At 35.3% G+C, this 18,179-nt stretch overlaps 1 protein-coding gene across 1 annotated transcript in view; it reads left to right on the forward strand.

Annotated features, from left to right (window-relative positions):
• FANCL (FA complementation group L) overlaps positions 1 to 18,179 on the forward strand; it is an 81,449-nt gene that overhangs the window by 38,861 nt on the left and 24,409 nt on the right. Inside the window, exons 6-7 of the mRNA XM_027865187.1 lie at positions 4,188 to 4,284; positions 10,818 to 10,886. Coding sequence (XP_027720988.1) covers positions 4,188 to 4,284; positions 10,818 to 10,886 — 166 coding nt within the window. The remainder of the gene's footprint in view (positions 1 to 4,187; positions 4,285 to 10,817; positions 10,887 to 18,179) is intronic.

Genomic DNA, 18,179 nt, shown 5'->3' on the forward strand with positions numbered 1-18,179 from the left:
CAGCATACTTAATCTTGTATTTATCTTGTTTTATCTTGTATCCCCAGATACTTAATAAGCATTTGTTGGATTGGAATTTATCTTCCCCCACAAACTTGCCCCTTTTCTGAAGTCCCCAATTTCTCTTTAGGCCCTCACTTTCCTTCCAGTCATCCACACTCATGGTCTGAGTCATCCTTGATTCTTCCTTCTTCCTCAATTCCAATTCTTGTTGACTTTACTTCTGCAACATCCCTCAAATCTGTCTCCTCTACAACTTGCATGACCACTCCATTCATTTAGGCCCTCATCATCTCTTACCTGAAATGTTGCAATAGTCTCCTAATTGGTTTACATTCCTCCAGTCTCTTCCCTCTCCAAATATTCTCCACAAAGCTAGCAAATTAATATTAGGAAGATCCAGGCTTGATGATGAAATCCCCAATTCAGAAATCTTAACTGGTGTTATATCATCTCTCAGATACAATACAGACCCCTCAGTCTGGCATTTAAAGCCTCCCACAGTCCCACTTGCTTCTTAAGTTAAGGAATTTTTCATATTGTTCTTTATGCACTCATGTTTAAGTTTAACCTGGCCTGATTAATGAATATTCTGTCTTTTTTCTTCCTGCCTTTTTACAGATTGTAATCCCCCATGCCTAGAATTCACTCACTCCTCACCTCTGTCTCTTGGAACCTTAGTTCCCTTCACAGCTCACTCAGGTGCCACCTTGTACCTGAAACCTTTACTGAATCCAGTTGTTGGTTTTCTTTCCTTCCTCAAATTATCTTGTTTTTACTTTTCTCTCTCTCTTACTCTTTCCATGTGTGTGTGTGTGTGTGTGTGTGTGTGTGTGTGTGTGTGTGTATACACACATATATGTATGTATGTATGTATAAATGCTGTATTTCCTTCAGTAGAATGTAACCCCCAAACTTAGCACAATCCTAGCAACAATTTAATAAATATTTCATGACTCAAATCATATATAAATATATGTATTATATTTGTTTTTAAATGTATAATTTGGGGTAGAGTTCTCTCTTGTAATAGGAAATTTTGAAACTTTAGTATGATAGTATAAGAAAGTCATACTTTTTTTTAGAAGATAGTATATAGACCTTGCTCGATTTTTAAATTAAAAATTTGGTAGTTTTACTTTTTATCAAAGGGTATGGTCAGAACATTTCTTTGTAGCACATGTGAACTGTGGAATTACTCTTCTGCCCTCTCCCCAACCTCTCCATTTCCTTCCCCCTCCCCCCCCCAATTCTGCATTGAAGATTAAGTTAATAGAACTTGGCTACTGTGTCCCTAGAGGTTAAGAGTACTTTTCCAATGCTCAGTAGTTCATGAGTCTCCACCATTGTGCTTCCTGCTTTGATTAGACATTCATATAAATTATGACTGATTAACTCCATTTAGCTTTCAGAGAGGGGTGTTTTCTAAAAGGAAAATAAAATTGGTTAAAAATGTTCCTTTCTTCCCCCTTCCCCAAGTTTGTGAAACATTCTTCTAACAGTACATTTAGGATCCAAGGGAATGTAGGTTCAAATTTAGGGATAACTTCTGCAAAGGGATAACTCATAGTTCCTCAAAGTCCTTTTCCTGGACTCTTCAATATGCTCCTTTTAGGTATGGTATAATTTTTCTCCTGAGCTCTTTGTCATAATCATCACTAGCTCACATTTCTGTAGCACTGACACAGGCACGGTGCTAAGTGCTTTACAATTATTATCCCATTGGATCCTCATGACAACCCTGGGAGGTAGATCCTATATTTTGATGAAGATGTTGAGGCAGATAGAGGTTTAGTGACTTGCCCAGGGTCACATAGTTAGTAAGCTTTGAATTTGTGTTCACTCAGTCCTTGGTTCCTGATGCAGAAGCTGCCACCAGCTGCTGGTTTCCCAAGGATGTTGGGAGGATGGGAAATCCCAAATCCTCTGGAGCTCTGAAATTCACGAAGTCCTTTTCAGTTCAAGGGGAGGGAAGGAGGAGACCAAAGCTAAGACTGAAATGTTCTTCTTCTTCCCCCCTCCAGCAGTTCCTTCTCAGTTTTTCTAGAATTTCTGTCTTATGCCAGATATTCAACCCTCCAATTCCAACTTGTTCAGTGGTCTTTTAGAGGCCACTAAAGGCACAACCAGGCCACTCAACCAATCTGTTTAGGCTTTGTTTTGAACCTAGTGAATAATCCAAATGTGTTCTTATCTGGTAAATATATCAATCAGAGTGTGGCACTTTATTTGAAGTGCTATATAACTGATAGTTAGTAGTAGTGGTGGTAGTGGTTGAAATAACATGAATGATGATGATAATAATAATGATAACAATAATGAAGACTAGATCTAGAGTTAATTTTTCATTTCGATTTAACAAAACTATTTTAAGACCCAATCTACCTAGGGATCACTAACCATCCAACCCAGAGATTATCACAGGATTCTGGATAGCAGAATACAGCAGCTGCCCCATTCTGAATCCCACCAACCTGCATCCCTTCTGGATCTTGCTTTCCCAGTATTTACCATAAGAGCCTGTGGACCTTAGGGTCCGGGTCTTCCGCCCTCCAGTTACACCCTAAGGACAAACAGAAGTTTCCATTTGCACTGTGTCTGAGTTCTCTTATGTGTATTTTTTCCTCTACTTAAAATGTGAGGTCTTTGAGAGCAGGTCTGTTTCACTTTCTTTTGGTATATAGTAAAAACTTAGCAAATGATTTTCCCCCGTCTATAAACATCTTGAAGCCCACTTGTATGAATACCTGTCTGTATATCTGTGGGTAAGGAAGCATTCTGTACCTTGCTGTGCAAACTCATGAAATGTGAAAAATATTATTCGCTTATTTGGATGCCACCCAAGTGCCATGTACCCAATATCTAGATAGATAGGTGATATCATGTTGATATACTCCCCTGATAAATAAATGGATTTTAGACATTTGGCTACCAGGGTGACGTTGGGGGAAGCAGTGATGGTCATATAAATAGATCAAAAGTTTTTTCTAAGAATGCTTTTTAAAAAAATGTTTAATATTATATGTTAATGTTTAGAACCATGGGTTGCAAATTGTTTTTCTTCTTTTGCTTCTTCGAGCTAAGACTTTGTGCCCTCTTTGGTTCAGATCTATTTTTCACTGTAGAAAAGAGAGCTTCACAATTCCTTGCCCAGCATCTCTTGTAAAAAAACCATTTTCCCAGCATGCCAGCTCAAGTGACTGGACTCACATATAATGGTATAAAAAAATTGTTAGATAGGTCAGGAGGCTAATGCTAGTTTTGAACTCTAATGGGTCTTGCCATCAGTCTAGGTGATAAGTTGTGCAATACTCTTAGACTGCTTTTTATCTTTACAAGAGAATGGTATTGTAAAAATGTCAAAAAATATCCGCATGCCCAGTTCACTAGTAAATATACTGCTAAATTTGAACCTTTTTGGCAGTAGCTTATACTACTCAGGGGACCATATTTCCACAAAATGATGTATTTCGAAGTGTATTGGTCTCCATTGTGGGAAATTCATGTTTTTGTAGCAACTTAAAACCAAAACAACTGTGCTTATGCTATATGTTTAAAATATTAGTTATATGGACCAAGGTTAAGTGTCAGAAGTATATTGAATATACTTCTGTATATTGAATAGATATTGAATAAAACTTTTTTTTATGAAGGAAAATTTATTGGAAATAAGTCAGGTTGTACCTGTACTTTTATAGTATTTTCCTTGGTGGATCAATTTGTGTATATGAACAAATATCAGCTGGATATTCTACAAGAACGGTATTGATAATAAAGGAGAAGTTCATTGAGGAGAAAAACAAATAAAAAAAGCATAAAAGGCTCATACTGTATGAAACTGCAGAAATGGATCAAAGAGTTTGACAGGAAGTTTAATGTGTACCTAAGTAGAGGTTGACAGGAACATGCTGTGTGTGCCAAAGGTTCCAGTGATGGAAAACTGAAACGTGGTGCTCACTGACCACAGCATGAGCCTTGACACACATTGTAAATAACCCGGAGATATATGACTGCATTAAGCACCAGGTCAGTGTATTAACAGCAGTAAATCTACAGCCGCAGAAATGGCTGCCACGCAGGACTGCCTCTGATTAATATTTGTAATAGATTAATAGGAGCACAGGAAAAAAAATCAAATTGTAATTCCTCTAAATGTTATCATTATTTTCATTTTCTTTCTTCCACAGACTTGTATATGTGGATACTTCCTTTAGTACCATCAAGTTAAAAGCCAAAGACACTTCTGGGAGAGAACATCTAATCACTCTCAAGCTAAAGGCAAAGGTGAAGTTTTGTTTTCATTTAAATGATTGTCATTGACATGGTAGTAATAGTTTATACTTAACAGTGTTTTGTGATTAAGAAAAATATTTTCTTCATAATAACCCCGGAGGCAGGTAGAGCAAAATTATTCCTTTCCATATGAATAAACTTAAACTGAGTGTAGTTGAGTGTTTCATCAATGATCATGCAACTGGATGGAGATAAGACTTCTTCTAAGTCCATATCCAAGTTCCTTTCCAGTAGACTACCACAGAGAATCTTAGCTGTGTCAGTTAACCTAAGAAACTAATTTTTGAATTTCTTTATCTCTTTTTCATATCAATGAATTGACTTCCTACTGTTGTCTTAAAAGATCAGGTAACTTAAAAGGAGTAATTAATGGTTTGACGGAGTTCTTTTTGTTGTTTTGATTTTTTTTTAGTCACAATTTAAGAATGAGGCTGGACACACTCCATGACAAAAGTATAGAAGTTATTTTTTATGAAACTTTTTTATTTAAAATGCTGAAGTTTGAAAGTTCTTTGAGTTATTATGTAGATGATAACTTCCTTTCTAAAGACTAAATAAAGTATTATTCACCACACAGTGAGCATTCAGCAAATACTAATTGGTGATCAATAATCATTTTAACTTTTTTTTAAAAAATAAACATTTTCATGGGCAATAATGTTAGAAACTTCTGTTGGTTTTCAAATGAAGATATGGATTTAAAAAGTTGCCTGAATATTCAGATTAGATTAAAAAGCTTTGGAGCAAAGTTATGACTGAGAGTTCTTTGTCAAGCCCTTTAGAACTCATTTGAACCAGCTAACATGCCTTTTTGGTGAAAAGAGTTTATTGTTTTAGAATGCATATATAATAAATATGTATCCTCTATATATTGGAACACAGTTTTTCTGTGCATATTGAAATGGTGGTATTAAATGTATTGTCAATATAGGTCTATCTATACATGTATGTGCATGAAGGTAGTAGTCAGAAGTATTAAAATTGAATGTTTCCACATCTGGAAACAGCAAGCCCTGGCATCTTTCATACTTTGAAATTAGTACAAGATCGTTACATTGGAAGCTTCTCCTGTCTCAAGTGCCAGAGTTCCATTGATCTGGGGTCTTTGTCTGAGATCTACTGAGATACTGGTGACAACTTAAGTCCACTAGGTGCTCTGGAATAGCCATTCCTTATTCCTTTTTGCTTTCATTCCTTTCTGTGAATTTTCCTTTCCTCTGCCTGTTTCCTTTGTGTTTTGTATTCCTGAATTTTTCCCACCTTTGGTATATTGTAAAGACTTTAGGCAGGTCATGCCTGCCATAGAATTCTTAGCATATTGACAATCAATACTTCTCAATAACAACATGTTCTGTTTACTGACCCAAAACAATGCTATTTTATTTTATTTTGATGGTCCTGGAATGTAGTTTTTGAATAGTATTTGGAATAGACAGTTTCTGTAGATTAGAGGCATACATAGAAATAACTAGGGAAACATTGGAATATGAAAAAAATCAGGACATGTAACTTTTTCATTGTACCTAGTAGTCATCAATCAACTCTATTTCAGAAGATTGTAGTGATGAAAAGATCAATTGTGTTTGTCCTTTTTAAAAATGTGTCTGGCATTTAAACTTGCCACAGGAGAAAATTAATATATAAAACCGTTTGCTGGGTGACACGGAAATTTGATATCTGATGGTGCCCATATAAGACATGTTGAGAAATCACTCCATTTATCAGTCCCTATCCCCTTGTTTCCTTTCTTGATGTCTTCCTTCCCCTTCCTTCTTCCTCTTTAGTTTTGAATAGTATAGTTGAATTTTAAGACCAACTGGTATTAAAATTGTGAGACAGAATAAATAGGAAGTAATCTTATTTTCAAGAGAAGTATAGCAATTGTGTTTTAATTGACATAAAATGATTTCACTCTCCATTTTAATTAATAGGAATACTACTCTCCTAAGATAGGTGAAAATCTTTATATCCTCAGAAAAAGTCTCATAATGACAGCCCACCAAGATTTTTACTAAAACCTTATTTGTTTATAAAACAAACAAAAAAGGTATTTGTTGTTGCAAAGATTGGAATGAATAAAATTTTATTTTATACTTACTGATTATCATTTTGTCTGACTTACTGATTATCATTCTTTACATGTTCTCCTTCTTAAGAAACTAATAAGGAGAATCACAGTATTTCAAAAGGACTTTTTCAGATGTTACCTTATGCAGCAGCCACAGCTGTGCTAGTAGAGTTCATAAGTAATAAGGTTCTAAGAGATGGGAATGAATTAAGAGATCATATTTTCTTTCCTTTCTAAAGTGAAGGAGAAGTCAGGATGTTTCTAATGGTAAATGGGATTATTTATTAGGATCTCAGTTTAAATAGGAACTGAATGAAAATAATTGCAAGAAAGTTTCTCTTTTAGGGATATTTTGTTCCCAGGATGTCAGTTATGCAATGATAGATGCAACTGTCCATTTAAAGTATACGATGCAACTCATCAGTTCAAACTGAGTTATAAGATATGGGAGAAGGGCAAAAGTTATTTTTGTAAACCTGAAAATAAGTGGCCTGTCATTTTATATAAATAGACCATCTCTTCACTAGGTATGGAAAATAAGAACCCGAGTCAAGGTGTCACTGAGTAGCCTCAAAGAATATAGAAGTTAAATACTACTACAGCTACTAGAGTTGAAATGGTTGAGTCATCGTTCTCACAAAAATTTTGTTCAGAGGCCCTTATCAAGCCTCAATACCTTGGAGCTATTTTAAACCAAATGAAACAGGCTCAAGATGATCCCTAAGAACAAAGTGAAAGAAATAAATTTCCATTCCCACATTTTGACAATACATATCGACACTCCTGAAACACACACACACACACACACACACACACACACACACACACACACATACATGAAAAGCACCAGAAAACTTTATGCTTTATTGTTCTAAAATTATCTTCATGTTTTTTTCATTTAATTTTTGCTGTGAATCATTTAAGATATATAAGTAAAATGACCTTTTTAATTTCAAAGAACAGCCTCAATTTCTCCTTTCAAATTCAAGTAAAATCAGGATTCCCTGCCAAACAAATTGATCCCAGGTGAGTACTTGGGTTGGGAATATCCCCCAGCATTACCCTGCTTTGTTTCCTTATCACAGGACACAGCCCTACCAACTGAAGCTATGCGATCAAAGAATCAGGAGGTAAAGGGCTAAAAGCCCAAGACAAAAATCTTATGCTGTGTTTTCTGTGAGGAAAAAGGCTGTCTTAGAGTCTGAAAAACACCAGTGATTCTATAGCAACTATTGCCATTTATACCTAATAGGATGTTACATTATAATAGTCATCATGCATTTCATTTCCTAGGAAGGTATTTGGTCACTGCAAATTGAATGTTTCAGTGATATCTGAAGAAATACTTTTATGTCACTTGGAGCCTTTTAGTCATTTAAACTTCCAAGTAAAACTCAAGTTGAGAATTGGGCGATGGCTCTGTGGTAGTATTGTATGAAAGTATACATACTGGCTTTGGAAAGATGTCTTGAAATTTGGTAAAGTGCTGTTGAGGTACATGACTGCTTGCAGGACATTTACAGCTACAGACAAATACCATGAAAATGAGCATGGTAGGTTTCTACTCTTTGTATTAAATTTACTGATTCACAAACTAGGTATGCATCTTAGGGAACTTTGATTTTTTTTTTCTTCAGTGTAGGGGATAAAGTTTGATAAACTATTTAATTAACATCTCACTAAGCAAATCTGTTTGAGTAAGGATTTTTTTTAAGTGGGTGATAGTTTTGTCTGAAAAGATTTTCTGCTTATTCATTTGCAAGTATTTTTGCCTTCAGAAGTAAAGCAAGAACCCTTGACTTGCTAAATCAGGCAGAGGGCCTCAGTAGACATGAGCTTTGTTTCTTTTGTCAGACCTTTTGTGTCCACTTTGACCTAGATTATATTTAGACGTATAGTTGTTTGATGGGACACCATCAAGGCTAAAGATTTATCATTTAATTTACTTTTTATTTGCTTCACTTTGAATTGAAAGCCTATGAAGTTGTGGATGCTTTTTTAAACAGGGACTTTTGTGAAAAGAATGATGTGTGCCACTGTTACATGCTATACCTTTCTTCTTTACCTTACTTGCATTATATTGTTTAGTCTAACATCAGAAGTACTGAAAGGAAAATAGATTCACTGTATATGATTTACTATGCTTAATTCATATATTCAACACATAAGAAAATGACACTTTTTCAAAGCACAGAGACCATAATGTCTTGTGACAAAAGAACTCACCTTGAACTCAGTATTTAATTTCAAGGATAGGTGAATGAGAGGTTTCATGCTAAATAAGTCTGATAAGGTCTTTCTTATCTAAAAGGAAAAAAAAAAGAATCAGGATCTTTCAAAACTAAAGTTAAAAGTTAAATTAGAAAGTAAGATTTAAAGTTCTTGAACTATATTTCTAGAACCCACTGAAATGGCTGGATGCATGGAGATGGGCAACAACTCTAATCTTTATTAGACTGATATTAAAAAACAGTTTGGCTTTAGATTTCAGTGAATAAACAAATATAGAAAATTAATTGGCATCCATTTTGATCTTTGGGAGACCTGAAAGTTTAAGAGGATAATGAGATTTCTTCATTTTGTTTGTTATTATTTATTTGTTTATTTTTTAAAGTCTATCTTTTTAGTATTACAAAAGATTTCATAGGAGCAGAAGTGAAAGAAAATAGTGAAGTTGTTTAGATTTAGTTGAAGCCTCAAGAAATTTATCTGAGAATTCTGTGATATTTGCTTCTCTTTTGTGGAGGTTTTCTTCCTAAGTCTTTTATAACCTAGCCCAGGTGCTTTTCCAAAACCATAAAGGGTCTTATAGTTTTTAAAATATCATTTGCTGGTAAGATGAGATGCTTTTCTACTTAACATAATGGCTTATGTACATTTATTTCCATTTATGTCCAAAGTCATGAATGCTATATATTTAATGCAAACTTCATGGCCCACTTGCTGTATTTGTTTGGTGCTTTGCTTCCATATGAAAGTTGATGTTTATTGGTGGACTGACTATACCCAGCAGGCAATAGTGCACAAAATAGGGAAACTAAATACTTGCCACTTTTTAAGTAGTTGAGGGCCTCATAACATGCTCCTATTGTTTTGTTTGAAGTGATGTGAATTATTAGAAAGTCAGATATATTTACCAGAAGGTAAATACAAAAATACACTCCAGTGCTAAATACAAATGATTTTTATACCATCTGAGAATCAGGTTATCTGCATTACTGTTCCCCTCCATTAACCTAATCAGTCAAGATTTGACTGTCAGTTGGCTTATTGCTACATCATATCAAAGCTATTCTTTAGTTTTTCCTTTAAATCATTCTACATATCAGCCTACCTCAGTGTATCGATAAATATTTTTTGAATTGAATCAGTTTTAGATTTTAAGTTATCAACAGGCTTAAATCAATACCTTTCTTTGTATAGCCCTCAGCAGAGTAAAACCTTCATTTTAGCACTTAGATCTTTTGGGGTGCTAATCAATTTCCACTCAAATTCTTGTTGGTGATCTGCCACTTTGATGCTTATCCAATAAAATCCTTAAAATTGGCAGGTAGGAAAGGGATTTAAAATAAGACACAAAAAAGTGTATATCTTTTTTCATCAGCAAATTTTCTTTTTCTGGAATTCAATTTTCTTCAAGGAAAATAATGAAAAAAATATAATTAATTACCTGTGAAACTAAGGAATCCTAGAATTGGACTCTCAAGAAGTGAGCAAATATTCTGTAGCTTCCTTTAAATGGGCTCTACCTAAACTCTCTAAAATGTGATTATCTCTTCCTGATTTAAAACCCTAGAGAGATTCTATGGCCTCCTTTGGAAGTTTTAATCCCTGCTCGTTATCATGACTGAGTTAGAGAGCCTTTCCTCTCCAGAAAGACTTCACTTTGTAAGATAATTTTAGACCTAAGATTCTATTAATGTCAGATCATTTTCAGATTTTGGGCTTTATCAACCCTGAAAGGACTAGTCTTTGCATTCTTTCTTTTCCTTTCATTAGTTTCATCTTTTTTAGTATATTTGAAGTTTTTTTTTTTTTTTCCAGCAAATCCCGACCTTTCTCTCATCTTAAAATGCAAATGTGTCAGTGTGGAAAATCATATTTTGATGAAAAAAATTATCTGTATAATTTTCATTGTACTTCTGTATCCATGTATATTTCTTAATTGTTTTAAGAGATTACAACAACAAACATATTATGAATTTCCCATGTATACACCACTGTATTAAGGTGCTAAGGGTGATACAAAGTTTAGATAACACAACCTCCGTCTTCATGGAACTTACAGTCTTACAGTACTACCTGTTCATACAAAGCTTTCTGAGATTGCCAGATTGAAAATTATGTATAAACCCTTTGGATTTTAAGTAGTTCTGTTTTAATGGAAGCCATGCAACCTAAAAGACAAAGAGGAACAGGGATGGTTGAAGTTGTCACTTTTTTTTTTTCCCCACAGTATCCGACAGAATCACCAGATTGCTATGTGGATTTACCGCTTCAATTTTCTGTTTCCTGGACACCACAGGTAAATTCTTGTGTTTCCTATTAGCTACAGTTTCACTCATTTTAAAAGATGTATTTATACTTGGATTCATCATCTTGCTGGTTTGTATAAGGGACAAAAATCAACGTTCTGAAAATTCATATGATTTTGTAGAGAAAAAAAGATTAAAGGTTCTTAGTGAAGTTAGAATGAATTCTGAGACTCTTTGGGAGCTGATGAGAGTTTTGGAAATAATGATTTTGGCTTTGAAAGTAGAAATACTTTCAGGTTAATTTTTCTGAAAGTTCCATTTTCTTGGCTGTTTGGGACATTTGGCACACAAATTCTATCTTGAAAGGCTTTATTTTTTATTTTAAAAATTTTAACATTTGCAGGTCATCTTTAATGGAAACATTGGTAAGACTCTTTCCTGAAGCAGCAAAAACACCATTGCTACAATACAAATACAAAATCTCATTAATGATCATGTAAATAGATTTTAGGTAATTGATTTTTTTTTTGACTATCTGCTCTTACCTATTTCAAGTTCTGTTTTAGTGCTCCTGGACTTTAAATTTAGAAGATCCTTATTTTCCTTTCTTTTTGTAAAATAATAGACATGGCTTTGTGGCATCCATATTAAAAATGGGTAATTTTCCTTATGGTCCCTGTCTTCCTGCTGGGTTGATAATGTTTTGATGTATTTTTCTTTTGCTCTGATGAGAGGTCTGCTGCTGCTGCTCTGACATATTCATTTGGATGAATAATTATAACTTGCACAATGTCAAGCTGAAGATGGTAGGGTTTTGTGCGTCATGACAAGCCTAGTAGCCAGTGCAGGTGTCTCACAGCGTGATCAGCAACAGCCAGTGTATTCTGGCTCGGAGGAGACATTTAGAGTAGTAAGAAATCAGCACCAAGGGCAGCGCTGCTGCTGCCGCTGCCTCTGCCGCTGTTACATGTGCCAAATAAACACAAAGTGCTTCTCAATGACAAGGGCTTGAGCATCTACTTATTTCAGTTATTTACTTTTTTCATTAACCCAATGGATTTTCTTTTATACATTTTAACATATAAACAGCCTATCATGTTCATTTCTCATTTCGTGACTCTGTGTTTAAAAAACCAAGCCAGAACAAACCAACCTCAAACTCTGGTGCTGGCCATTCTTTACTTAGGTTCTTCTGGGGAAATTGGTAACTGGTGAAGCCATGGATCTAATGATAAAGCCTTTTTGTAAGATATAGCAATGTCAAGAACATAATGGTTATATCAAAATCAATGTATACTGATGAGGGCTTTGACCACATTAAAATGGACACCAGAAATCAGAGTGTTGCTTGCACATGTTCTATTAAAATAGTTCAGCCTAGGACAAGTAGACTTGACACAGGTTCTTGGTATTTTCAGACATCGTATGTTATGATAGGTTGTGAAAATGTGATGTTCTTAGAAAAACACCACAAAGAACTTAATGAAAAAGCTTCTGGCTCATTATCTGATGGTGAATAAAACATTTGTAATTAAAGGAAACATTTCTATTATATAGTGGAGACCCATGAGTTAGGACAGCTGAGTAGCAGTTAGGTATCCTGGATTTTGTTTACAACTCATCCACTGATTTAATTCCAAAAGCATGAATAAGTCTGTGACTACCCTTTACCTCAGTTTACATAAAAATATCTGTAAATAATGAGCTGTTTTTTTTTTCTGACCAGGAATACTAAGGAAAACCATTGTTATTAAAAAATAAAACTTCCATATATAAATTTTTGAACTAGATCAGTGACTCAATTGGAATAAGCAGGTAAGGAGGGAGGGAAGGAATAAGCATTTACATAGTATCTATTATATGCCAACTGCTTTTTACAAAAATCTCATTTGATCCTCACAACCGTGGGACATAGATGTTATTACCATCCCCATTTTACAGCTGAGGAAACTGAGGCAGAACCCAGGGCAGAACACCTAGTTTAAGTTTCTGATTTAAACAATGGTCTTCCTGGTTCCAGGCCCAGCCCTTGCCACTGCACCATCAGCTTGCCTCTAGGGAACTCTTGCTGAGGAAATCCCTTCTACCAGTAGAAATTAGTACCTAGCTTTTCAACTTGGAGTCTTAGAGAACTCAGAAGTTAGGTGACTTGCCAAGGATTGTACAGCCTTATTCCAAAAACCAGCTCCTTATTCACTTTGCCATACTGCCTCTGAAATTAACTTTGCTTCCAGTTATCTATACTGGGAATTATCTCTATAGTCAGGCTCCTTACCACACACTTGCCCTTCTCAGTGATCTACCTGTGATTACTAATGCATTTTCTTCTTTGATTTTATTGTGAGAGAACCATTTGCTCCCTCTGTTGTAGGAGTTCTTAGCCTTAGGTCTGTGAATTAAAATGTGTGTGTGTGTGTGTGTCTGTGTGCATGTGTGTGTATGTATACACACACATGCACACAGACACACACACACACATATATATATGCATATATATATGCATCCACACACAAATATATTTCAGCATATTCTATTTTCTTTATAATCCTATGCATTTTGTTTAATGCATTTAAAAACATCATTCTGAGCAAGGGTCACCAGACTGCTAAAGGGTTCCATGACACAAAAATCATTTAAGAACTCCAGCTCTCTTTTGCCTCTGTTGTTTTTCTTAAGTAATTAAGAAATTCTCCAATTACAATCCAGCTCAGGTGCTCACTGTCATATGGGTGTGACCCTCTCATTTCAAAAAGTCATGCCAGTGCAATGCAAATTCTTACAGGTCCTACCAAGCTAGAATTGTTGTTTGATGACTGCCAAGCCAAATTTGGAGAGATTTGTTACTAGGGTAGCCATCAGAATTTGGCTTTTCTCAGCCACAGCAACTCATGAAACCATTTAATAAGGTATGGTAAAGTGGTGATCCACATTGATGAAGGGAGTTCCCACGTCAGTATAATCATGGGTCCTCGAAATACGTTTAAGTAATTAAGACATTTAGTTTTAGATTCCCAGAAATCCTATCATTGCCAAAGTGGTTTGGCAAAAAAAGCCGTAGACTTTATGGGGGTCAGAAGAAGTTGAATTGCAAACCTCTGTCATGAACTCTTTTTGGAGACATTTCCAGGGCCTTGCTACACCATGAGGAGGCAGTGGAGTAGGATTTCAGTAGTATGTTTTTCCTCTCTTGCCATGAGGGGAGTAAAACTTGATACAGTTTATCCTGTTGTTTTGTGATGTGGTATTAGTATCAGGCACTAATGATCTCTTTCATTATCTTAGGTGATCGCTGGTTGATCATACTTAGGCTAAGGAATTTGTTAATTTTTATTACAAAAATAGAATACTAGAACCTTACTAATTTGATATTTGATGGTCACGGTTTAATATGGCAATTAGGGTACAGTTTCCATTTGTTGATTTAAGTTCTGATATATGTGCTAAATGCAAGTATGGTTTTGTTTTTTTTTTTTTAACTTTCATTTCTGTAGTTCATGGCTTTCAACATTAAAAATTTAGAAGTTACCCATGGGATGTCTGTAATAAAACATGGCTAAGTTTTACAATACTACATACCTTAAATGCACGAAGGACCAGTGATGAGCAAATACTCTAAACTTCATTTTTTTGGTGGCTTTACGTACAGAGAAGTATCTCACTTCATCAGTGCATTCAATACTGTAACGTTGCTGTTACTTGAACGAAGATGTAAAATAGTGAAGAATCTTATTCAGTGGCATAAATGTGACAAGTTTATCAGTAATACCTATAAAGTGTTGAGTTAAAATTACTTTATAATATTCTTTATTAGTCTTAACTAGTCATTTAAAATACATTTCTTGAAAATTAATCTACATTAATAAAAAATTCATAAACAAGAAAGAGACAACATTTTTCCGTTAGGTAGTTACTGACCAGATAAAGAAATATAGAGTTATGTTATTCTATTATTCCAGGGTTTAATTGGTTTTTGAGTTGATCAAAGATTTAGATATCATAGAATGGTGGAGTGTGCATATAGAAAATCATAAATTCTGAATAATTGTCACCCAACCCCTTACTCTACTGGGTTTGAGGCCATTGAACCGTACTTTCTCATTTCTAACCTTTTCATTTAAACATTTCTCTGTCATAATCCACCTTTCTCCTGTTAGAAGTGTCCCTCTTCCTTTACAAAGCTCACTTCTTCACTTATATCTTTAGTCCAGTCTGTTCCCAGGTCTTATATCAGCAGTAATTTCCTGTTTTTCTTCTATCTAATATTTCCCTCTCTTCTGCATCTATTCCCAATGCTCTACTGACATTAGTCACCGAAAGGTCACTTTGATCTCCTAATCTACAAATCTTTTATTTTTTTCTCAATTTTCAACCTTCTTGACTACCTTGCTGCCTCTGACACCCTCAACCAATCCCTCCTTAATATTCTTCTTTGTTGATCTTCATAACATTGAACTAGTTTCTTCCAACTTTCAAAAATATACTTTCTTAACTCCCTTTATTGGCCTTTCTTTTTTTCCTGTAAATTTTGGCATTTTCTAGGATTTGGGGGGGGGGCACTTTCTTCTATTTGTTTTTTTTTTTTTTATTTTGTGATCTCTTCGTACCTAAGGCCTCAGCTATGACCTCTGTGAAGATAACTTCCAAATCTATGTGTCCAGTCCCATGTGTTCTTCTGAACTGCTGACCCACATTTCTAACTATTTCCTGGGCATCTCTACCATATATACCACCTACATTCAACAACTCACTGTTTCCAAAATGGAACTCAACATCTTTGCCTCAAAACCTATTCGTCTTTGTAAGTCCTTTATTTCTGTTAATAGCATAACTAACTTCTAAGTTAACTCACAATGCAAGGTCTTCTAGGGCAAGGACTGCTTTCTTCAGGAGCAGCTTAATATCATGGATTGAGCCCTGGGACTTGGAATAAGAAAGACCTAAATTTCAATTCCACCTTAGACACTTAACTAGGTATGTAACCCTGGGTAAGTCTCTTAACCTCCCTTAATCTCAGTTTCTTCACTTGTAAAGTGGGGCTAATAATAGTACTTGCCCCATAGAATTGTGAGGATCAAATGAAATAATATGTGTAAAGTACTCTAAAGACAATCCTTAAAATGCATTATAAATGTTAACTATCACCATTATAATCATCTTCATCATGATCCTCCCCTGTGCCATCCCTTTGCCATGTCTGATGCATGATAGATGCTTAATAAATGCTTGTTGACCATGTAATGCTTGTTGAGTTGGATCAAATTAGCCAAAGTCATCTTTGACTACATCTTTTAATTGTTATTTCTATCTCTGCAACACTTCTTACATTCTTCTTCTTCTCTTCATTCCCACGGCCACTAGTTCAAGCTTTCATTATATCTTAGCTATATTCCTACATTCCTTTTACTCAGTATTTTAAGTGTTGGTATGTCATAACTCCCTTTCTAGACTGTGAGGGCCATGATCATGTCTTACTCTCCTTTTCATCCCCCTCCATACCTAAGATAGCTCCTTGCTATAAAGTAAGTGCTCAGTTTTATAGAATATATGTTCAATAAATGGGAATCTCATTGAGTTAAAGTCCAAGATAGTATTGGTAGGCTCAGCATAACTCCATGGAGCATTATTAATTAAATGTTTGAGAAACCAGCTTAATTTAGTTTAAACAACTGAAGAAATTTATCAGCGTCTTATTATTCATGAAGCTCTTAAGGTGCCTAGCTTTCTGTTTTCTTAGTGTACAATTATAGGTGTTAGAGTTAAAATATTCTATCATTCTTTTCATTGGTTCCTCTTAAACTAGCCAGAATTTATAGAGGCAAAGAAAAAATGTTACCTGTGGTATTTATACACTCGAACATTAGCATGACTCGTATGTTGAAGGACAAAGATATTCTCCTATTTTCCAGTGTTCAAAAAACATAAAAGTGGAGTTGATATTATTTGTTTCTAATTAAGCATGATGTCATGTGATTATGGTAGATGATTGCAGAAGAATTACTTTGTAAATAACATCTGACAACCCCAGGCAAGTCTCAGTTGTTATTGTGGTTTTACTAAGAGCATAAAACTGTTAAGTTTTTGACCAGTATACACATCTTTTTAATGCCAGAAAATCCTACCTTTGATGGGGGTGTGTGTGTGTGTGTGTGTTTGAAGTTGCATGTGCCCACAGTGAAGCCCCATACTTCTGATGGACAGCTGCAAATAGGAGACATATTTTAAATGCTGGGGTAAGGGTGATGAGTTTTGCTCAGGGTAGGCAAGCGTTGTCTTCAGCTTGCTAATGAAAGTCCTATTGTTTCTACCTTCATAACATCTCTCATATACTCTCTTTTCTCTTCCCTGACACTACTGCCGTCCTGGTGGAGGCCTGTCATCTTCTCACACCTGGACTATTGTGAAAGCCTGTCATGGTCTGCCTGCCACCTCACAGGTCTGTCCATATCATTCCCCTTTTCAACAAACTCTAGTGACTACTTATCACCTCCAGGATTCAGTGTAAAATCCTCTATTTGGCTTTTGAAGCCCTTCACAACTGGCCCCTTCTTATCTTTACAGTCTACTGACACTCTATTCTACCCTTGTAGTCTTCAGTTTGAGTGGCATTGACCTTTCTGTTCTTTGCCCATGACACTGTCTTCCCAATCTTAGCTTTCCCTCTCCCTTTCTTTCCCTGCTTGCCTCAGTTTCCTCATCTTTAAAATGAGCTGGAGGAGGAAGTGGCAAACCAATCCAGTTTCTTTGCCAAGAAAACCCCAAATGGGGTCACGAAGAGTCAGAAACGACTGAAAAACAGCTGAACAACACGCTTGGTAGCATAGTCTTTCCTGCCCCTATATGTCTCGTGGTCCTGGGGTTGAGGGTGTTAGGATCAGCCAGAAGGTGTGTATCCATGTTGAATATTTAAATCTTGGCTTTTTTTCTTTTTTTGAACCACACATTTTAATAACTACTTCCTGAAAAATCTTTGAACCTCAAAGATGATTCTGATAATTAACATTGGTGCAATATGCTGATTTTGTTGGAGCAGTGACCTTCAGTGACAAGTAACATTGAAAATTTTGTACTATGCAAAGATATACAATATGGTCATTATCTCAATTTTGTTTTTAGCATGAGCTTTTCTGAAACACTAGATATTGCCAACCTATTCTGTGCCATACTTCTGAGTTTGGCATGATTAAAATAAAAAGATGTCAGTTTATTTTTGCTTGTAAGTTTGATATTTCTAGTCAAGCAGATAGGGTAGCTTAGCTGGGCAAGATTAAGTGCCTACTTATTTTCAAAATGCACTTGACAGATTTTTACCAGCATGCCAGCATAATTCTAGAAAAGGTTAGTAT

The sequence above is a fragment of the Vombatus ursinus genome, unplaced genomic scaffold (assembly GCF_900497805.2).
Source record: "Vombatus ursinus unplaced genomic scaffold, bare-nosed wombat genome assembly UNPS02014778.1, whole genome shotgun sequence".
In the NCBI taxonomy this organism is placed as follows: domain Eukaryota; kingdom Metazoa; phylum Chordata; class Mammalia; order Diprotodontia; family Vombatidae; genus Vombatus; species Vombatus ursinus.